The sequence below is a fragment of the Pocillopora damicornis genome, chromosome 12 (genome assembly GCF_964200805.1).
Source record: "Pocillopora damicornis chromosome 12, jaPocDami1.2, whole genome shotgun sequence".
NCBI classification, from domain to species: Eukaryota; Metazoa; Cnidaria; class Anthozoa; order Scleractinia; family Pocilloporidae; genus Pocillopora; species Pocillopora damicornis.
The window spans coordinates 162,515-178,601 of record NC_142681.1 but is presented as its reverse complement, the minus strand read 5'-3'; the positions used below and the strand labels follow the sequence as shown (position 1 = coordinate 178,601).

Genomic DNA, 16,087 nt, shown 5'->3' with positions numbered 1-16,087 from the left:
GAATAGAGTTGCAGCACAAAAGTGGAGATTTCCATCGCTGCAGCATCGAAAAAAAGAAAACAAATAAGATGCCATGTTGCTAAATTTACCACGCTGCTTCCTTGTTTTTCCTTGTATTTCCATCGACCCGACCTGGAAGATAACTGAAGTAGAGTGCCGTTATTCAACTTTAAGCAGAACTGAAGATAGTGATAAATCCATTCGAAACGTGTGGGAGGAGGGGAATAATTAAGCCCAGCTTAGGGGTGATAGAAAAAGAACAATGAGAGTTTTATAACCGGAATGATGGAAAAAATTCGTCATCTGCGCCGAGAAACAACATTTGCTTTGAAATTTGATTCCAGGATTTGTCCTGGGTAATAGGGTACACTAGTGTGCCTGTTAAAGAACAAATCCTCTGAACAAAACAGGAAGTAAAAGACAAATACAGAGGGGATATTACACGGCGTCGTAGGGATGCTAATTTTATCATCAAGTGCTGATGGTATCATTCAAAAGTGAGCTCTGAGTGCCGATATCTATATCATAAACATGTCTACCAACAACTTCAGGCGTGGGAAAATTAACAGACGTGGTAGACAGGACTGAAAAAGAAGTTTTGAGATAGTATGTTTGGGCGTAAACTGAAATAATTTTGGCTATATTACGTCCATGTAAGCGTTGTAATCGCAATGTTCCTCACGGACCGTTTTGAATACGTGGGTGCGCTTACGCAAACGTCAAGTGAATCAAGCACACGGACCAATGACTTAGCAGTGACGAGGGATTCACAGGTGAACCATGGAAATTTTTAATCGACATTGGATCACTACATCACTTTATACAACTAAATATGACTAGCACTTAAATACAACGTATTTTTTTGTCTCTAAACTCTATTATGTTCATGCAAACACAGCATAATTATCAATAAATTAAATTGGAACACAATTTATAATGAATATATCATGAATGGTAATAAAGTATGCAACTCAATCGACGTAGATTAACCAGACACAGTTAATTCATGGGACCAATGTGGAAAGCGTGTGAAAGTGTCAATTTTGGCACAAGATCAGGTGTGACTTGAGTTCACTCGAGGTAACTTGTCTTCTTTACATTCCTTACCTTGTCATCGATGTTCTTGAAGTTTGACATTAACTGATTTAATAATTAGATGGCTAATCAAAGATAGAAATGATGCTGATGAATTTTTAAATAACAGCATAAGCAAAACAGGCGCACTTCAAGACAATGGCTCTTGTTGCCTGGGAAAAGTTACCCAGCTTTTTCCAGTTTTCAGCTATTTTTGACAATAGTCATTAGAAAAGTGCTTTGGCTTTATAGAGGGAATGTCCGCTCTCTTATCCGATAACTTAGATTAATACATTTATATTAAAGCATACTGTTTGAGGTTTTTTTTTACTAGGGTGTACTTCGTTGCTGAAAAGGGCAAATCTTATCTTGAGAACCGCAAATAACTTTTACGATAAGACTATGCGATTCATTCATGAAGTACTTCTTCCATTGGAGCAACGTACGTGAAACCAACAAATGCATCGTCTGGATCATCCACACTCGCGCTTAAAAATGCCGAATCAGCTGATTTACCGACAGACCCTGTTGTGAGTGAAACAAACAAGGTTAAGTTTCATGACTGACCATAACCATGACGCTCTAAATGGGACGCTAGTCCATAACAACTCACCCCTATCCCACCAAGTTTCTCTGACAAATCACAGGTACTCTATAAAATACTGGGAAAAATAGACACCGCCAGAGTTTCTGTGTCTATTGGCCAACACAACACAAAAACCCAGTCAGGGCTCGAACCCAGGCCTTTCAGTTCACAGTGCAAACTCGTAGGCTAATGGAATCTCATAAGGATGAGAAGTTTGGTAAGATTTAAGTGAACTAAATACGAGAAGTAACGCCAAGCAAAGGTACAGGTATTTTTCAATTTTGTTTGAATAAAAATCAAAACATCAAGAAATATTTAATACTGTGCAGTGACCACAGTAGCTTAAATGTTTTAAAAGTTAGTCATGATCACGTGATCATTCATATTAAGCCATTGATTGTTTCAAATGCGTTTGAGAGGTCCACAAATAGGCCACAGGTAATTTGCTTGTTATAAATTGCTATTTTCAGGTTATCAGTAATTTCTAAAATAGCTTTCTTATTATAGTAGCCTTTCCTAAACTCAAAGTAGTATAATATATACAATGTATATAACATAATTTTTTCAGAAATGAGTATAGCTGACAATACATGTATACTAATACATGTAAACTAATAGTTCCCGTAATTTACTTAAGGATGTAACAATAGTCTTTCCATTGTCTGAGGCCTCATCACCTGTCTACATAGGAGTGTCTTACACTCCAAATTGTAATTTGACCTGAACACAACAGACACAGAGCCATCCCCTAGAAGTGTAGCTGCTTAATTTCAACCATCTTTTCGTATAATCACTTCATGCTACTTACAGTTTTTGGATATGAAAGCACATTGTATTAGAGGAAAAGGAAGAAAAAAAGCCGCTCATCACACAGATGGAATTGATGGACAGAATAATTACAAATCAAGTGATGTGTCACACACCTGGTACAGGTTCTCGAACAAACTCAGGATCAAAATGTCTCAAGTCAAGTTGACCTGTCTGTAAATAAGAGTCAAAAGAGAGAAAAATGAGAACAGTAACATGTACAACATATTAGTATTTAACATTTGGTAAATTCATGAAGATAGGGACAAAAAGTTCCAGTAACATCAAATAGACTCTTCACCAACCAAAGTGTTAAGAAAAGTGAAAGACTTAACTTTAAGATAAATCAATCCTCATTGCACCAAAGTATGTACTGAAAATTTAGTGTCTACAACAATTAAACATCACAGAGATGCACAATTATTGTGCATCTCTGTGATGTTTAATTGTGGAGTCTAAGATTATAAAATGTTCAGTAAAACTGACTTAACTTACCACATTAGGGTTATATGGTGGTTCAATTTTTTTATCATACAGCAATTGCCAGTCAATACTTTGAAAAAATGGATGATTCTTGACTTCTTCCTTCAATGAACATACAAAAGTAACAAATTACACTCACAGACCTTGCAAAATTAGACTGTCCTTTCTTAATGTTTTTTCATTGAATAACCCCACCTTTTCCTGGTGCCCACTTTTACTATCACCTCCACAACTGAAATTGACACTAGCTACATCAGTTTAAACAGACCCACAACATTTCACTGAAAATCAAGCCCTTCCTCAAATTTTACCCTTCTCAACACAACAGTTGAAGACCACATTTTTACATGCTTCTTTTATGCAACTGCTCAAATTGCAGTCCACCTGAATTTCAACTGCAGGTCAAACTACCTTTATTCCATTAAAAAATTACAATCAGATTCCTTGGGGGGAAAGATGAACTTTCAAAAATTTGCCTTGCTTCCAATGTGTGGCTTCATAGCTTGGTCGATAGTAGTGCTCAATTACTAACTGGAATGAATGGGTTTGAATCCTGTGGAAACCTGAATTGTGAACAGCACTCATCAACAAAAGACATGGTCAACCCTTACTCCTTGGTTTGAGAGTTCTACTGAATTATCTATTATTTATTTATTGATATTCATAATCACACTAAACAGACATTACAAGTTGCACTGACTTACAAAGTCATTCTCTCCAACACCCAGTCGTTTTGAACGATCTTTCTGAAGTAGCTGTCAACAAATAATTACAATACTTCAATTCATTATTTCATTTCAAAAAAACATCAATCTTTTCTAAAGATCAGAGAAAAGAGTGCTTTGAATGAAAAAAAGCAAAGCTAAGATCTAGACAATCAAAATGGCTAATCAGAACTAGGGAAATTTCATGCAGAGCCAAAGAGAACTAGCAATTAAGACACCACTGGTTTAAGTTTTGCATCTTATTGGTTGAGAGTGTGGTTCAAGTTTCCCATACCTTTACCAAGGCACAGCAAATCAAAGCTAACAAGAAGTTATCCACAATAACTTTAAACATTCAACTGGAATTTCTCTCACTACAAAAACAACTTACTTTTTCAAGAACATTTCTTGCACTGGCCGATATATTTGTTCTGAGTCGAAGAGGCTTGTGAAGAATGTTGTCATACATTTCTGCTGTATCGCGACTATAAAATGGTGGCTGAGAGGAAAAAATAAAGTCCACAACCAATTAACTTATACACTACCAGAAGCTTTCAACATATAGTTTTGTCTTAGAATGTCACTTTGACTACGAGTTTTGAAACCAATTGAAAATAATTGAAGATAATTGAAAAAACGTCAATCATGCACTAAAATTGAATCAGTTTCAAAAGGTAACAAACAAAAAAAAAAGTTTCCATACCAAACCATACATCATTTCATATAACACTGCACCAAGGCACCACCAATCAACAGTTTTGTCGTACTCCTGTTTTCGAAGAACTTCTGGTGCTAAGTACTGTACAATGACAAACAGACAAATGTCACTTGACTTATCAATGAACAAACTAATAGCGAAAAATATGTAAACATTGTTTTGAAGCAGTTGGTCCAAACTTTCAACAACACAAAAACATTTCCATGTGGCCAGGGTGTGGCCAGGATGAATCTAATAAAGGTGTATGTGACCCCTTATTTTCCAAAAAATATCAGACAATTGGCTTTCTATCAGTTTACTGTGAAAAGATAATGTGGGATCCTAGTGCTGAAAAATCCTGCTTTGAGCCCTGTGCTTGTCATAGACTACACATTTCAACATGTTATGTAAGGTATTAAGCCTGTTTAAAAGCAATTGAACAATGGAGGCTCTGTCTGCCATCTTGAAAGGGAGAATTGTAGACTAGAGCTTTGTGCAGTTTTAAAACATCAGCTGTTGTAGGGATAACAGGGTAATTAAGTACTATCAACTGAGTTGATAGCATAAATTGGCCTCCATAAAGAGTTTTAAAGCTGGTGTTTAGAGCATTAGCCCTTCATCATTCGCTCTGACGAAGGGCTAATGCTCAAAACATCAGCCATAGCCAATTTACATTATCAACTCAGTTGATAATATTTAAATACTCTGTTTTACTCCTTCACAAATGCAGCACCACAGTTTCTTTAGAAACTTACCCCTTTTATTGTTGTAAGGATAGTTTGGCATGAGACATGAGAACTAAAGGAGTAATGTTTTAACAGCTATAAACTTCTATTCCAAATATTATCAGGAATAACAGGACTTTAAACAGCAATTCAGTAGGAGATTAATCAGTCAAATCATTCATATTGATGCAACAGCAATGAATGAATGAATTCTCTAAAAGTACTTTAAAATTTAATTCACTACCTCCACAATTGCAAGCAAATTACCTCTGGTGTGCCACAGAATGTTGATGTTGTACCAGAAGGTTCTATGCCTTCCTTGCAAAGTCCAAAGTCTGTTAAAACTACATGCCCCTACAGAAAGGATTATGATATGATATTGGAAACTCAATACACCCTCACATCAATAAATTCATGCACTGAGAATCAATGCCTCTGACTCCTAACAAAATGATTTTTCAGGATTTACAACAATTGGTTAATAATCACTTTGGCTTTATAAATGGAACCCACAAACTATCTTTACAATCAGAGGAAAGTCACCTTAACTTTCATAAGAGGACAGAGAAATCTGCTGACAGGCCCAATGATAGACTTAAAACCAAATGTAGAAAGAATCTTTTTTTGCTAATTTCAGTGCCTTATACCAGTGTTATTCCCACAACATTGTACAGCACACATAGATCACTTACTTTATGATCTAGAAGAATGTTTTCAGGCTTCAAATCTCTATCAGAGAAAAGAAAGTACATTCAGCTAAGTACAAAACACTTCTATCAAAGAATTTACCAACACACATTAAAAGCCTCACAACACCTTAACCATTTGACTTAAAACACACCTCTGATGCATAACATTTTAACAATCAAAATAAGCACCAGCTACCATGACCCCTTGCTAAAACTAATACATTTCACAGTTCTTTTTAATAAAAGGGCAAAGACCTGTAATACTCTCCCCCGGTCTACATTCTATGTGAACAATCACAAACCTCACTTAGTACAGTAATACAAAGCAAAAGTGTTGAAACCCACTAAGTAGTTTATAATATTTAATTGCAATTTAGTATGTAATTTGAAGACTATCCATTTCAAAAATGTGTCAATGAACTGGATACAAAAATATACAGTTATCAAATATTTTTTCCATAAAGAAACAAGACTTTGAGAAAGTTCCACTGCTTCATTTATGTACCACATAGCTCCATCAAACCTGTAAATTATTTGAAGAGAATGAAGATATCCAATTGCAGATGCTATTTCTGCTGCATAGAATCTTGCCCTGACAAAAAGAAAAATATACGAAGCAAGAAAAATTTACAGATTAAGTTTGATACAGATCTGTCATAAAGTGCATTTAAAATGATGAAAATAAGTAGGCTTTATCTATTGTGTGTCCCTGTTGTGTATAAGTTCTTTGCATCAGCCTGGAGTATGAATGTTTAGCTTGGTTATCCATAACTGCTTGAAGGCAGGACAATGACAAACCAAAATACCTGAGTCCTTATGGATATTCTTTTACATGTCCATAACAAAACATACAACATCATACTTTTAGTTATCACTTTCTTCGACAAAGAGGATTGCATTTGTCATAAGAATTCTCCCTCCATTCCTCCTCAGCCAAACTCTTTCTACTTGACTGAGAAATCTAAATTAAATTTGGGCAACACTGGACAATACTAACACTTGAAGTACAAGGCACAAGATGTTCAACATTAATCTTAAGGGTTACCACCTCTCCATAACAACTACATTTACATAAGACATCTGAGTACTGACCTTGCTTCTGGAAAATACCTTTCCTTTTGCAAGTGAAAGAATAACTGAAAATATGAAGAATCAGTTTAAGATACAGCTTGGTGTCAAGATGAAATTATAGAAGAAAGTAAAAAGATCTTATATCTTACCTCTCCTCCATTTACATAATCCAAAACAAAGTAGAGTTTATCACGTGTTTGAAAGGAGTAATGCAATCCCTGAAATGTTTATCAAAAAGATAGTCAAATTATTACTCTTTTAAGGTAAATTTTAAATGTTTTGGTTATGTGTGATGTATAATGACTGAAACACTGCAACAGGAACTGGCAGGTTTGGAGTACACCTCCTGACTTAGAGAGCATCTACTCATCTGAGGCAAAAATAAACCTAGTTGGTCGGGTGTAAACAAGACAAAACCCTTTGAAACTCCAATTTATATAATATCACCTTTCACATCAGATGAATGGTTACTTACCACTAAGAAAGGATGCTTAACATTCATCAACAAAACATTCCTTTCTGCCATGATATGCTTTGCCTAAAAAGGTTAAAAATACTATAAGTAAAAACAGAAATGAATGATGTATTGGTTTTTATACAACAAGAAGCAAAAGCTTCTGTCAGTTTGAGTTCCAAAGAAGCATCTAGGCCTTATAATTATCAGTGTTGTTTTCCATTTTCTGTAAATTAAAACTTCTACTATAAAATGCTCAGCAGCTATCTCATTTGCACACTACCCATGGTATGTTGTAGAGTCAAGCAATCTCCAAACTGTTGAGTGCTTGAGATATAATGAAACAAAAATAATTTGATTTTTTTATATTTAACTAGTTTAACCCTTCTCAGAGGTTATTAATATGTAACTTCTCCCTATAATATTCATACACTATCTAGAAAATAGGTAAGGAGAATACTCAAACTTATCAAGTAGAAGATCTAACACTAAATTCTTGTACCTTGGAAATGTATAGCAGCAAGAGGGGAGAATTAACAATCAGATCTTGGGAGTTATGGGATTAACCAAAAAAAAGAACATTCTAAACAAAAAATTAATCAGTGAGTGATGGCTGATTGGGTACTGTGGAGATGAGAAAAGCCAGCTTCATCTAAAATGAACAGTTTGCATACAGTGCAAGAGTGACATATATCAGATCAGAATCAACCCATAAGCTGATGCTTTATTTCTGGATTGTTTGCTTAAAATGACCAATTTCTATTTAATTCCACCCTTTACCATTTCAAAATAAAGCATTCACAAACCTCATTTCTTTTTCTAATGGCAGCTTTGTTTAAAACCTTAATGGCATAGAATTCATCTTCTTGTTTATTTTTGGCAAGGAAAACCTGAAATAAAATAACAAAACTTAAATTAGGAATATCAAACCTTTGACTACAAGTACACTCATTTGATTGAGTTTTTCAAGAGTTTTACAACAAAAAAAGCTTCTAGATAAAAATATTTTTTAGTTTTGTCAGGGATTTCAACCAAAAGCTTTGGGTTGAAATCCCTGACAAAAGCTGTTGGTTTACTTCCACTTGTGATACCTCTCTAACCACCATCTGTTTTGCCTATGAGCAAGCTCCTGTGACCAGGTTTCATGTTGGCTCTCACACAAGCAAGGTACGAGTGGGCAAAGGGTCTTGAAACAAGAGTCTTCCCCTGAGCTATTGACTTGCCTGATTAAGTCCCTTTTTCTGGGTGCAGCTGCCTCCAGTACCATCAGCAACCACTTACAGAGAAAGCTTTAAAACCCCAGAGTTTAAATTACTTAAAATGAGGTCAGTAAGAAAATAACTAGAACCAAGAGAAGACTTACTAACCTTTCCAAAACTCCCTTTTCCAATAACCTTAAGAAACAGGAAGTCACTTGGCTTTGCCCTGTTAAAAACAAATGATGGAAAAAATTGCATTTCTTGGGTGCATTGGTCAATTTTATATCCTTTTTAGCAGGATACAATTTAAATATTCAACAAGATATTTCAGCAGAAGTCAGATCTTCAAAGAACTTTGAAGAATGCAAAAGTCCTACTTACTTTTGATTATATGAGTCCCCAAGATCAATTCTGTTGAGATCCTTAGCCTTTGTTCCAAAAACAATTACATTTGACATCAATAATCATTTCATATTTGCAACCTAACTTTCATGTTTAAATAAACAAGCCTTGAATGTTCTACTGATAGCTACTGGAAAGGTAAGACTAATCTATCAGATAAAGTTTAGCCATTCAACTGAACTCCAAATCTCCAACAGGAGGAATTGGGCTGGCATCATCTTGTTATAATTATCTATAGGCACTTAAATGGGTGAAGATTTGGCTCCCAGTAATAAATGCATTTGCAGCTCAAGGAAAAGTGTTATTTAAAAAAAAAACAGGATTCAAGTTATGGTTTGTAGTACTTAAACAATATGGTCATCAGTGTCTAATTGTTATTATGTTTTCCACCCCTAAGCTATCCTTTAATTTAACTTACTTTTAACTTCTACTCTAAAAAACTTTAAACACATCTAATGAGACAACTAAAAATACTGTTATATCATTCTGATCAAGGGAAAAAAGGAATGGGAACAAAAAGGACAAAAGGCAATGAGTACTTCAATTTATAATTTTGAAATGAAAAAAAAAAAACTGGTAATTTGTTTTTCTTTTTGTACCAGATGAAAGCATTTTCACTAACTTTGTAAAATAATTTTTTTCAGACTAGATAGGTGATTATATAAATTATGACACTTATGAGGTCTAAACTTTCATTTATTTATAAAAACCATGATGGGAAAAAGTATTTTCCATAACAATAATTCTAATGTATCACAATAAAATTACTTTTCCATTAAGAAAGTTCACTATACCAGTGAGTCATCTTCATCAGCTCCAAACTGCTCATTGTCATTGTTAACTTGGGCATTTTTTGGATTATCCAGTGATAAAAACAGACGAATGTCAGGACTAGAGAGAAATAAGCAATTAATAGTTGAAGCAATTTAAATTGGTGTCAGAGGTTTGTACTGTAAATTTGTATGAATGTCCAGAATCTAAAATTACCACCAGAAACATGGAATGTTGGTACAAGTCCATTTGGAGCTTGCTAGCATGCAGCTCTAAGTCATTACAATCAACCAAGTTATTGGATTCACTTAATTATCAAAACTTCAAAAGTTTTCTCAAATTAAAATTACTTACTCCCTATTTACCAACAATAATATTTATAACAAAAAGTAAAAGGAGCAAGAGTCTGAACTTACTGCTCAATGGCACTGGGATGGCTAATTATCTTGGTTGTAAACTCATTAAGCCCCTCTCTTCTCATTCTTATGAACTCTGACAAAGAAAAACATGAAACAAAACATTTCAGTAACTGATTGGTCACTTCAGAATTTATTCTTAAAAAAAAACTGACTGATACACAGCTTTGGTTGATCTGTGATTCAACCCTGATTCTTTTTCAGTCTCACAAATTGTACAATCATACAGTTCTACAAAGCCTTAGCAATTCATGAGCCAAGTTCATCTGCATGCAAGAACAGCAACCAAAATAATAAATATAAATGATACAGTCTAATTCCTGTGATTTTCGGCCCTCAAGGCCTGTTTCTCATTTGCCTTAGCTTATATTGCTCATTATTTAAAAGGTTTTTCAACCAAAAATTATGCCTTGTTCCAGAGGACTTTTTGTGTCACCATGATACAATTATAAGTGTAGTGAGTTCTATTTATCATAGAGCCACATAGGTTGGAATATTCACAAAGCTATTAGCAGTTCTACAGACTCCACAAAGTCATTTTCCTGAGAAGTCCTAGGTAACATGATGATGTGGATAAAAATGCGACAGACTTCAGATAACCCCCTGAAAAATTGTCACACAAGCCAAGAGACCCATAACAGTGGACTTTATTTCAGTTCACATAGCAAAGCAAACAAGAGTGTTGCTACTCCTCCTGAGAAAGATGTTCATCCAAAATTTAATTGGTACCAATTTATACCAGAGAGGGGCTAAAGGTGTCTTGCTTAGGAACACAACATTATGATACTACATAGGGCTCAAACTTAACCCCATGATGCAAAGGTTAATGCATGATATATTAGGTCTCTAATATACAGTGAATCATAAACCTTATGAACTCACTTTGAAACAGCATGAACCTGCATGACACACATTACTGTTTATGGTAGGGTGAAACCTTTATTTCTTTTAATTCCGAGTGAAAGCCACTATTATTTTGAAGTTATTTCGAAAATTTACCATTTTATCCAAGATTGGAACATATTCTAATTGACCATAATTTTTCATCACCTTTTCACCTGCTTTGTTCCATGGATTACACCTTATCCATCATTACTCACCTGGATCAAAGTTATTTCCTAGCCTTCGTTTTCCAGGTAACTTAATGTTTAGGTCAGGGAAAACTTTCTTTATCTGAAATTAAGAAAAATAGACACATTAAGCTTGAACAAAAAACCAAGGTTTGTAAGCTTTCATGTAATTCAAAAGGAATAAATGCACACAACCTGACATGTACAAAAGTGATAGCATTCTATTACTGATACTGACTTTGAAAACAGTAATTGTTGGGTGGTGTGGCAATTGCGCATTTAATTCCTCCTTAATAAAGTGGGTGGAAATATGACCCAAATGAAAACAACTGTGTGGAAGGCTAATGTTGTGAGGGTTAAAAGATAGATTATGTAATCAGCTAAGGATACAGTAGACCAGTGCAGGTATCCATCCCCAAAAAGGCTATTGACACACAGTTTGAAGCATAACCACTAAAAACTATATATCAATGAAAAGGTTATGAAATGCACTATTTGCCAAAAATATAAACTAACTGTAAACTGAATGGGGCATGACAATTCAAAGTAGAAAAAACTTAATGGTTGCTGATCAAGTGCAACAATGAATTTTTCCTAAACCACGAGCCTCTATCCATTATGGTAAGATTCCTATACCATTCTGTACTGAATTCCTTTATTTTTTATGCCGATAGCCAAGCTTCTTTTTAACTTTCACCTCTGGATTCTTCTTCTTTTTATCTTTCTCAATTCACCAGCTAGTTTTAAACACAGACAGATGGAAAAGATCTACACATGTAACCCAAATCAGGATACGTTGACACAATTGGAGTGTAAGGATCAGGATGTTTCACATCAAAAATCCTTCAGTCATTTATGTTGCCTATTCACACATTGGCAGGAATTCAATTAAAAAATATGGTTTTGTAAATAACTTGCACAAGTTCCAATATTTTATCAAATTATTACTTGGAAATTATAGTCAATTTAATTATAATGCTTAGTTTGACATTAAAAAAAATTGGCCCATGGAGGTCTACTGTATCCATAACTCCAAAGATCTAACACCACCTTCAAGCGGGTTTACACTTCCTAATAAATTACTTGAAATGAGCACAGCTTCCCATAATTCTCTCATGTGTAAGTTAGGCTAAATTGCCTTTAACTTCATATAATTTGTGATAAGCAAGGCTAATTTTGAAGAACACCACATCCCTTGCCACTCAAATTTCTCCAGGATTCCTACACTACTCCTGTAAAAGACTATAACATAAATCACCTTTTCATATAAGTTGTAAAACTCATTATATCTTCTGAAGATGAAATAGCTTCGTCCATCAGGAAGCTTCACTAACACTTTATACACCTTAGAAGATAGAAGGATATGTTTCGAAAAAAAAAACATTGCATTGAACAACATATTGCTATCTACTGCTGGAATAAAATCCCTTCATTAAATTCAGTAAAATATCAATATTTGTACACAATTTGAAACAAGTTGAGTGGTGTTCTAGAGCGACAAGCATTAGCTGAAAGGGCATATTTCGAGAATATATCTGCTTGGACCTGTCATTTGATGTTTAAGGAATTATTGAAAGTCTTTTTCAATTGTACAGAAAGAAGAGAGCTTTGTCCAAAGGTTTAACCTCTACCATGATTGCTGTCTTCAAGCCCCCTCCCACACCCACCAAAGTGATGTTCATAACCCCTTCAACTTTCCACTACATTTTGACACAAAACATCCCTGTCCCTCTCCCTTCACAACTTGTGATCACTAAAATTTTCCATCTGTCTGAAAAGTAGACTTGGTTAAATGCCAAGACCATCGTCTGTAAGAGGAAAAGTGAAACAGGAACAAAGATAAAATTGAAAACGGAACATACTTCATATAAGAACACACTGGTTTTCGACTGTTTCAACCTCGCCAAGTGATAATGAACCATAATTTAACTAATTCAGACATATCAGTGAACAAAATAACCATCAAGTCTCATCATTTTTCTCATGGATCTCATCCTGATCGGAATTTTTTTTTGTCATTATGCCGTGTTATATATGCGTTCGAGAACTTAATTGAAGTACGCCCAACATGTAGTTGAGTAGATCAAAAGTAGTTAGCTTCTTTTATTGGAGGCTAAACTTGAAACAGTTGGGAAAAACGTGAGGCCGACGAAAATTTTGTACTGACATAACCATTAACGATTCCATCCTTAATTGAAAATAGTTTGAACACAACAGGATTATCGTGCTTTTTGGCTGTAAGCTGACAGATCGAATTCCCGTAAAAAACAAACTCGTCAAGAGCGACAAATGAAAGGGAGCTAGCAAGAAAAAAATATTGGGAAATTAAACCTACCGTAAAACGTTTGGACTTATCAGAACTCAGTGTCTCAGAGTCTGGCACAGACACTCCAATCTGTTGGGACATGTTTCATCAGCTGAACTGGGAAAAATTTTCAAAGGCAAGCTCTTGGTTGTAGTCCTTTGCGCGTGGCAAAGAAAACAGACGGCGTACTCCCTCGAGAAAATTTTGTTGTTCCCCAAGTGCGTCCCAGTAACTACACGAACGACAATGAAGTTTTAAACAACTTAACATCCATCTGCAGTTGTTTATAGAGCGAAAACATCCGTTTGTCGAACACAAACACCTTATGGCCCAAATCCTGTAAACAACTGCTTATCCGGCCTGGATGTGAATAAAAAGTTTCTCGGCTACAACTTGGAAAGACTGGTAACCATAGCTGTAAATGAAGGATAGAAGGGGGAGGGGAGGGTAGTGTGGAGTTCCGAAGATAGGTAGAAGACCTCCAAGCACCCGCAAACCTTGTCTCAGGGGCAGCTACCGAACGTTTTTAGGAAATCGTAGAAATATACGACGAAATAGCCGTTGCTTGTGTAACAACTAAAATATCATTTTTACAAGCAATTTCTGTGCCGATATCGGTTTATGTGGGCCCTGATATCTTTAATGGAGAAATTAGAGGCCGCCAGAAATGTTTTCAGAAACTTGCACTTTGTAACAGTCGAAGTCTTGATTCATGTGGTTTTCTAAAATAGATAGTAAAACTGACTGTTTTGGAGGGCATTTCTGAATCTTAAATTGACAATACGTACTGCGTTATTCAACTTGAGTAATGTATTCCAGTTATTCTGTCTTTCAGTTTTCACGTACGTAGCATTTCATTGGAAGTAAAAGAAAGGAATTTAATGTTACGTGAAGGCTAAAAAAAGACAAAAAATGACGTCACGATGAGTGGGTTGGCAGCGGTTTTCAAAGTGTACATCAAAGATACTTAGACCATACATTACACGTACACTTTGTTTGACACACGTGCAATTTGAAATTCGCAAATCATATTTCTACATTTATATTTTCAGTAGAGTACGGACTAGAGCACATCCTTCGAGTGATCAACAACTTCGTGCTGTGTTGGAAACTGTGCGATACGTTAATTACTCTTAATTTGATTGACATTTATGAGCGATTTCGTTTATCTATACATAACCAAACAAGGGGTTATGCGGCACGTGTTATATCGCCCCAAATATGGCACTGTTCGACGTTGCTTACAACGGGGCCTGCAACGGGACGGTGTGTGTTTCTTTCGAATAAGGCGAGAGTTGTGAGTGGGAGTTAACCGAAGCGCGGTGGTAAAATCGTCAAGTCAAGTGAATAAATCGTGAGTTAATAAGGAAGCGTGGTACAGCTCTTTCACGTTTTAGACAGCTGGTCTCCACGATGACAATTGCATATTATCAATTTCTAGTAAGCTGTTAAACTCCATGGCAAGTGTAACCAAAAGATTAGTCCAGATATAAAAGCAAGAATAGAGTTTTCTCAGCCAATATCCAATTCTACGGAAAACAATAGACAGACCACGAAGCTCCAGGGAATAAAACCCCTCAACACTGTGGTTAATTACAAATGGCCTCCAATTGAGGTCCATCCACTATTCAACGCTATATTGATCATCAATTACCTCGTTAATACTCATTTGCAGAAAAATTCTTTAGGTCCATCATTAAAAACATAGGCATGCATAGCATGCAAGAGTTACTTTTTGGCTGGGCGGGTTGAGATGGGGCTTCACTTTGTGTACCTGATGTTTCATTTTTGTGACAGAAAGAGAGCATAACATTCAAACGGATGAAAATATCGCATTACTTCATATTAAGCGTAAGAAAAAACCCTTATTTATCTGAACTCACTCAATTACTTTATAGTCTATTGTCTCTATTGTCGAAATACTTCCAAGCAAAAATGTAATGCCTCGGTGCTATACTTACTAATGCAGCAGTTGTTTGGTCTCGTCACACAACGCCATCTATTCCCCGTTGGAGAGAAAGCGCGTTGCGTGATGAGACCAAACAACGGTTGCGAAAGAGACTACGCTTACTGCCGTTCCTCTAACAGGAAGAAAATCAAAATTATTTGTCTACAGTTTGTGGCCTGAATAATATAATTCCACGTAATTTTACTACGAAAAGCAAACTGAAACTCTGTTGTATCTCCAATAGACCCTAACGAAAGATATATTGCGATCTCGAATAAGTGAAGATACATTTAATAAGAGAAAAGGATAATAATTCCGAGGGCTCCTTGATTAGTTGTAGTCTACCTGGACTTTGCCCTCTGTGTGTGAAATACGCAATTAAATACATACCCATATGCAGCAATCTGATTGGTGCGAGACGCAAACCCAAATGCGGCGATCTGATAGGTGCAACGAGCAACGTACCACTAAAAAAATATTAACTCAAAAAGGAAGACGCCACGTTACAATTTGTGCATCTAGAAAAACCGAGACTTAAAATGTTCGAAGCTTTCCTTCGTAATCCGCCCTTAATCCTATTCATCCTAACGCATCTTTGTTGTTTAATTGATTATTTTCATCTGTTTGGTATTTGTCATCCACTGAATATTATTTTGGGCTTCCCTTATATTTAGCAGCGTGGTTTA

General features: G+C 35.5%; 1 protein-coding gene across 1 annotated transcript; it reads right to left on the bottom strand.

Annotated features, from left to right (window-relative positions):
* Positions 1-766: 766 nt before the first annotated feature.
* LOC149035942 (serine/threonine-protein kinase Sgk1-like) lies at positions 767-14,008 on the bottom strand. The gene is made up of 20 exons (XM_089190180.1): positions 13,484-14,008; positions 12,407-12,493; positions 11,179-11,251; positions 10,079-10,154; positions 9,686-9,782; positions 8,871-8,917; positions 8,658-8,715; positions 8,097-8,180; positions 7,312-7,374; positions 6,986-7,054; positions 6,858-6,901; positions 6,289-6,357; positions 5,769-5,805; positions 5,344-5,430; positions 4,358-4,453; positions 4,046-4,153; positions 3,655-3,705; positions 2,963-3,052; positions 2,584-2,641; positions 767-1,599 (listed from the first exon to the last, which is right to left on the bottom strand). The coding sequence occupies exons 1-20, from the start codon at positions 13,553-13,555 to the stop codon at positions 1,484-1,486; spliced, it is 1,482 nt and encodes a 493-aa protein (XP_089046306.1). The 5' UTR covers positions 13,556-14,008; the 3' UTR covers positions 767-1,483.
* Positions 14,009-16,087: the final 2,079 nt, after the last annotated feature.

Bases quoted from the DNA above. Each gene is read 5' to 3' on its own strand.
- LOC149035942 (XM_089190180.1), bottom strand. From the start codon at position 13,555: ATGTCCCAACAGATTGGAGTGTCTGTGCCAGACTCTGAGACACTGAGT. The intron at 8,918-9,685 runs GTATAGTGAACT...TTTGGAACAAAG, and splicing joins CTGATGAAGATGACTCACTG to GCTAAGGATCTCAACAGAAT. The intron at 5,431-5,768 runs GTAAGTGATCTA...TCCTTTCTGTAG, and splicing joins ACATTCTTCTAGATCATAAA to GGGCATGTAGTTTTAACAGA.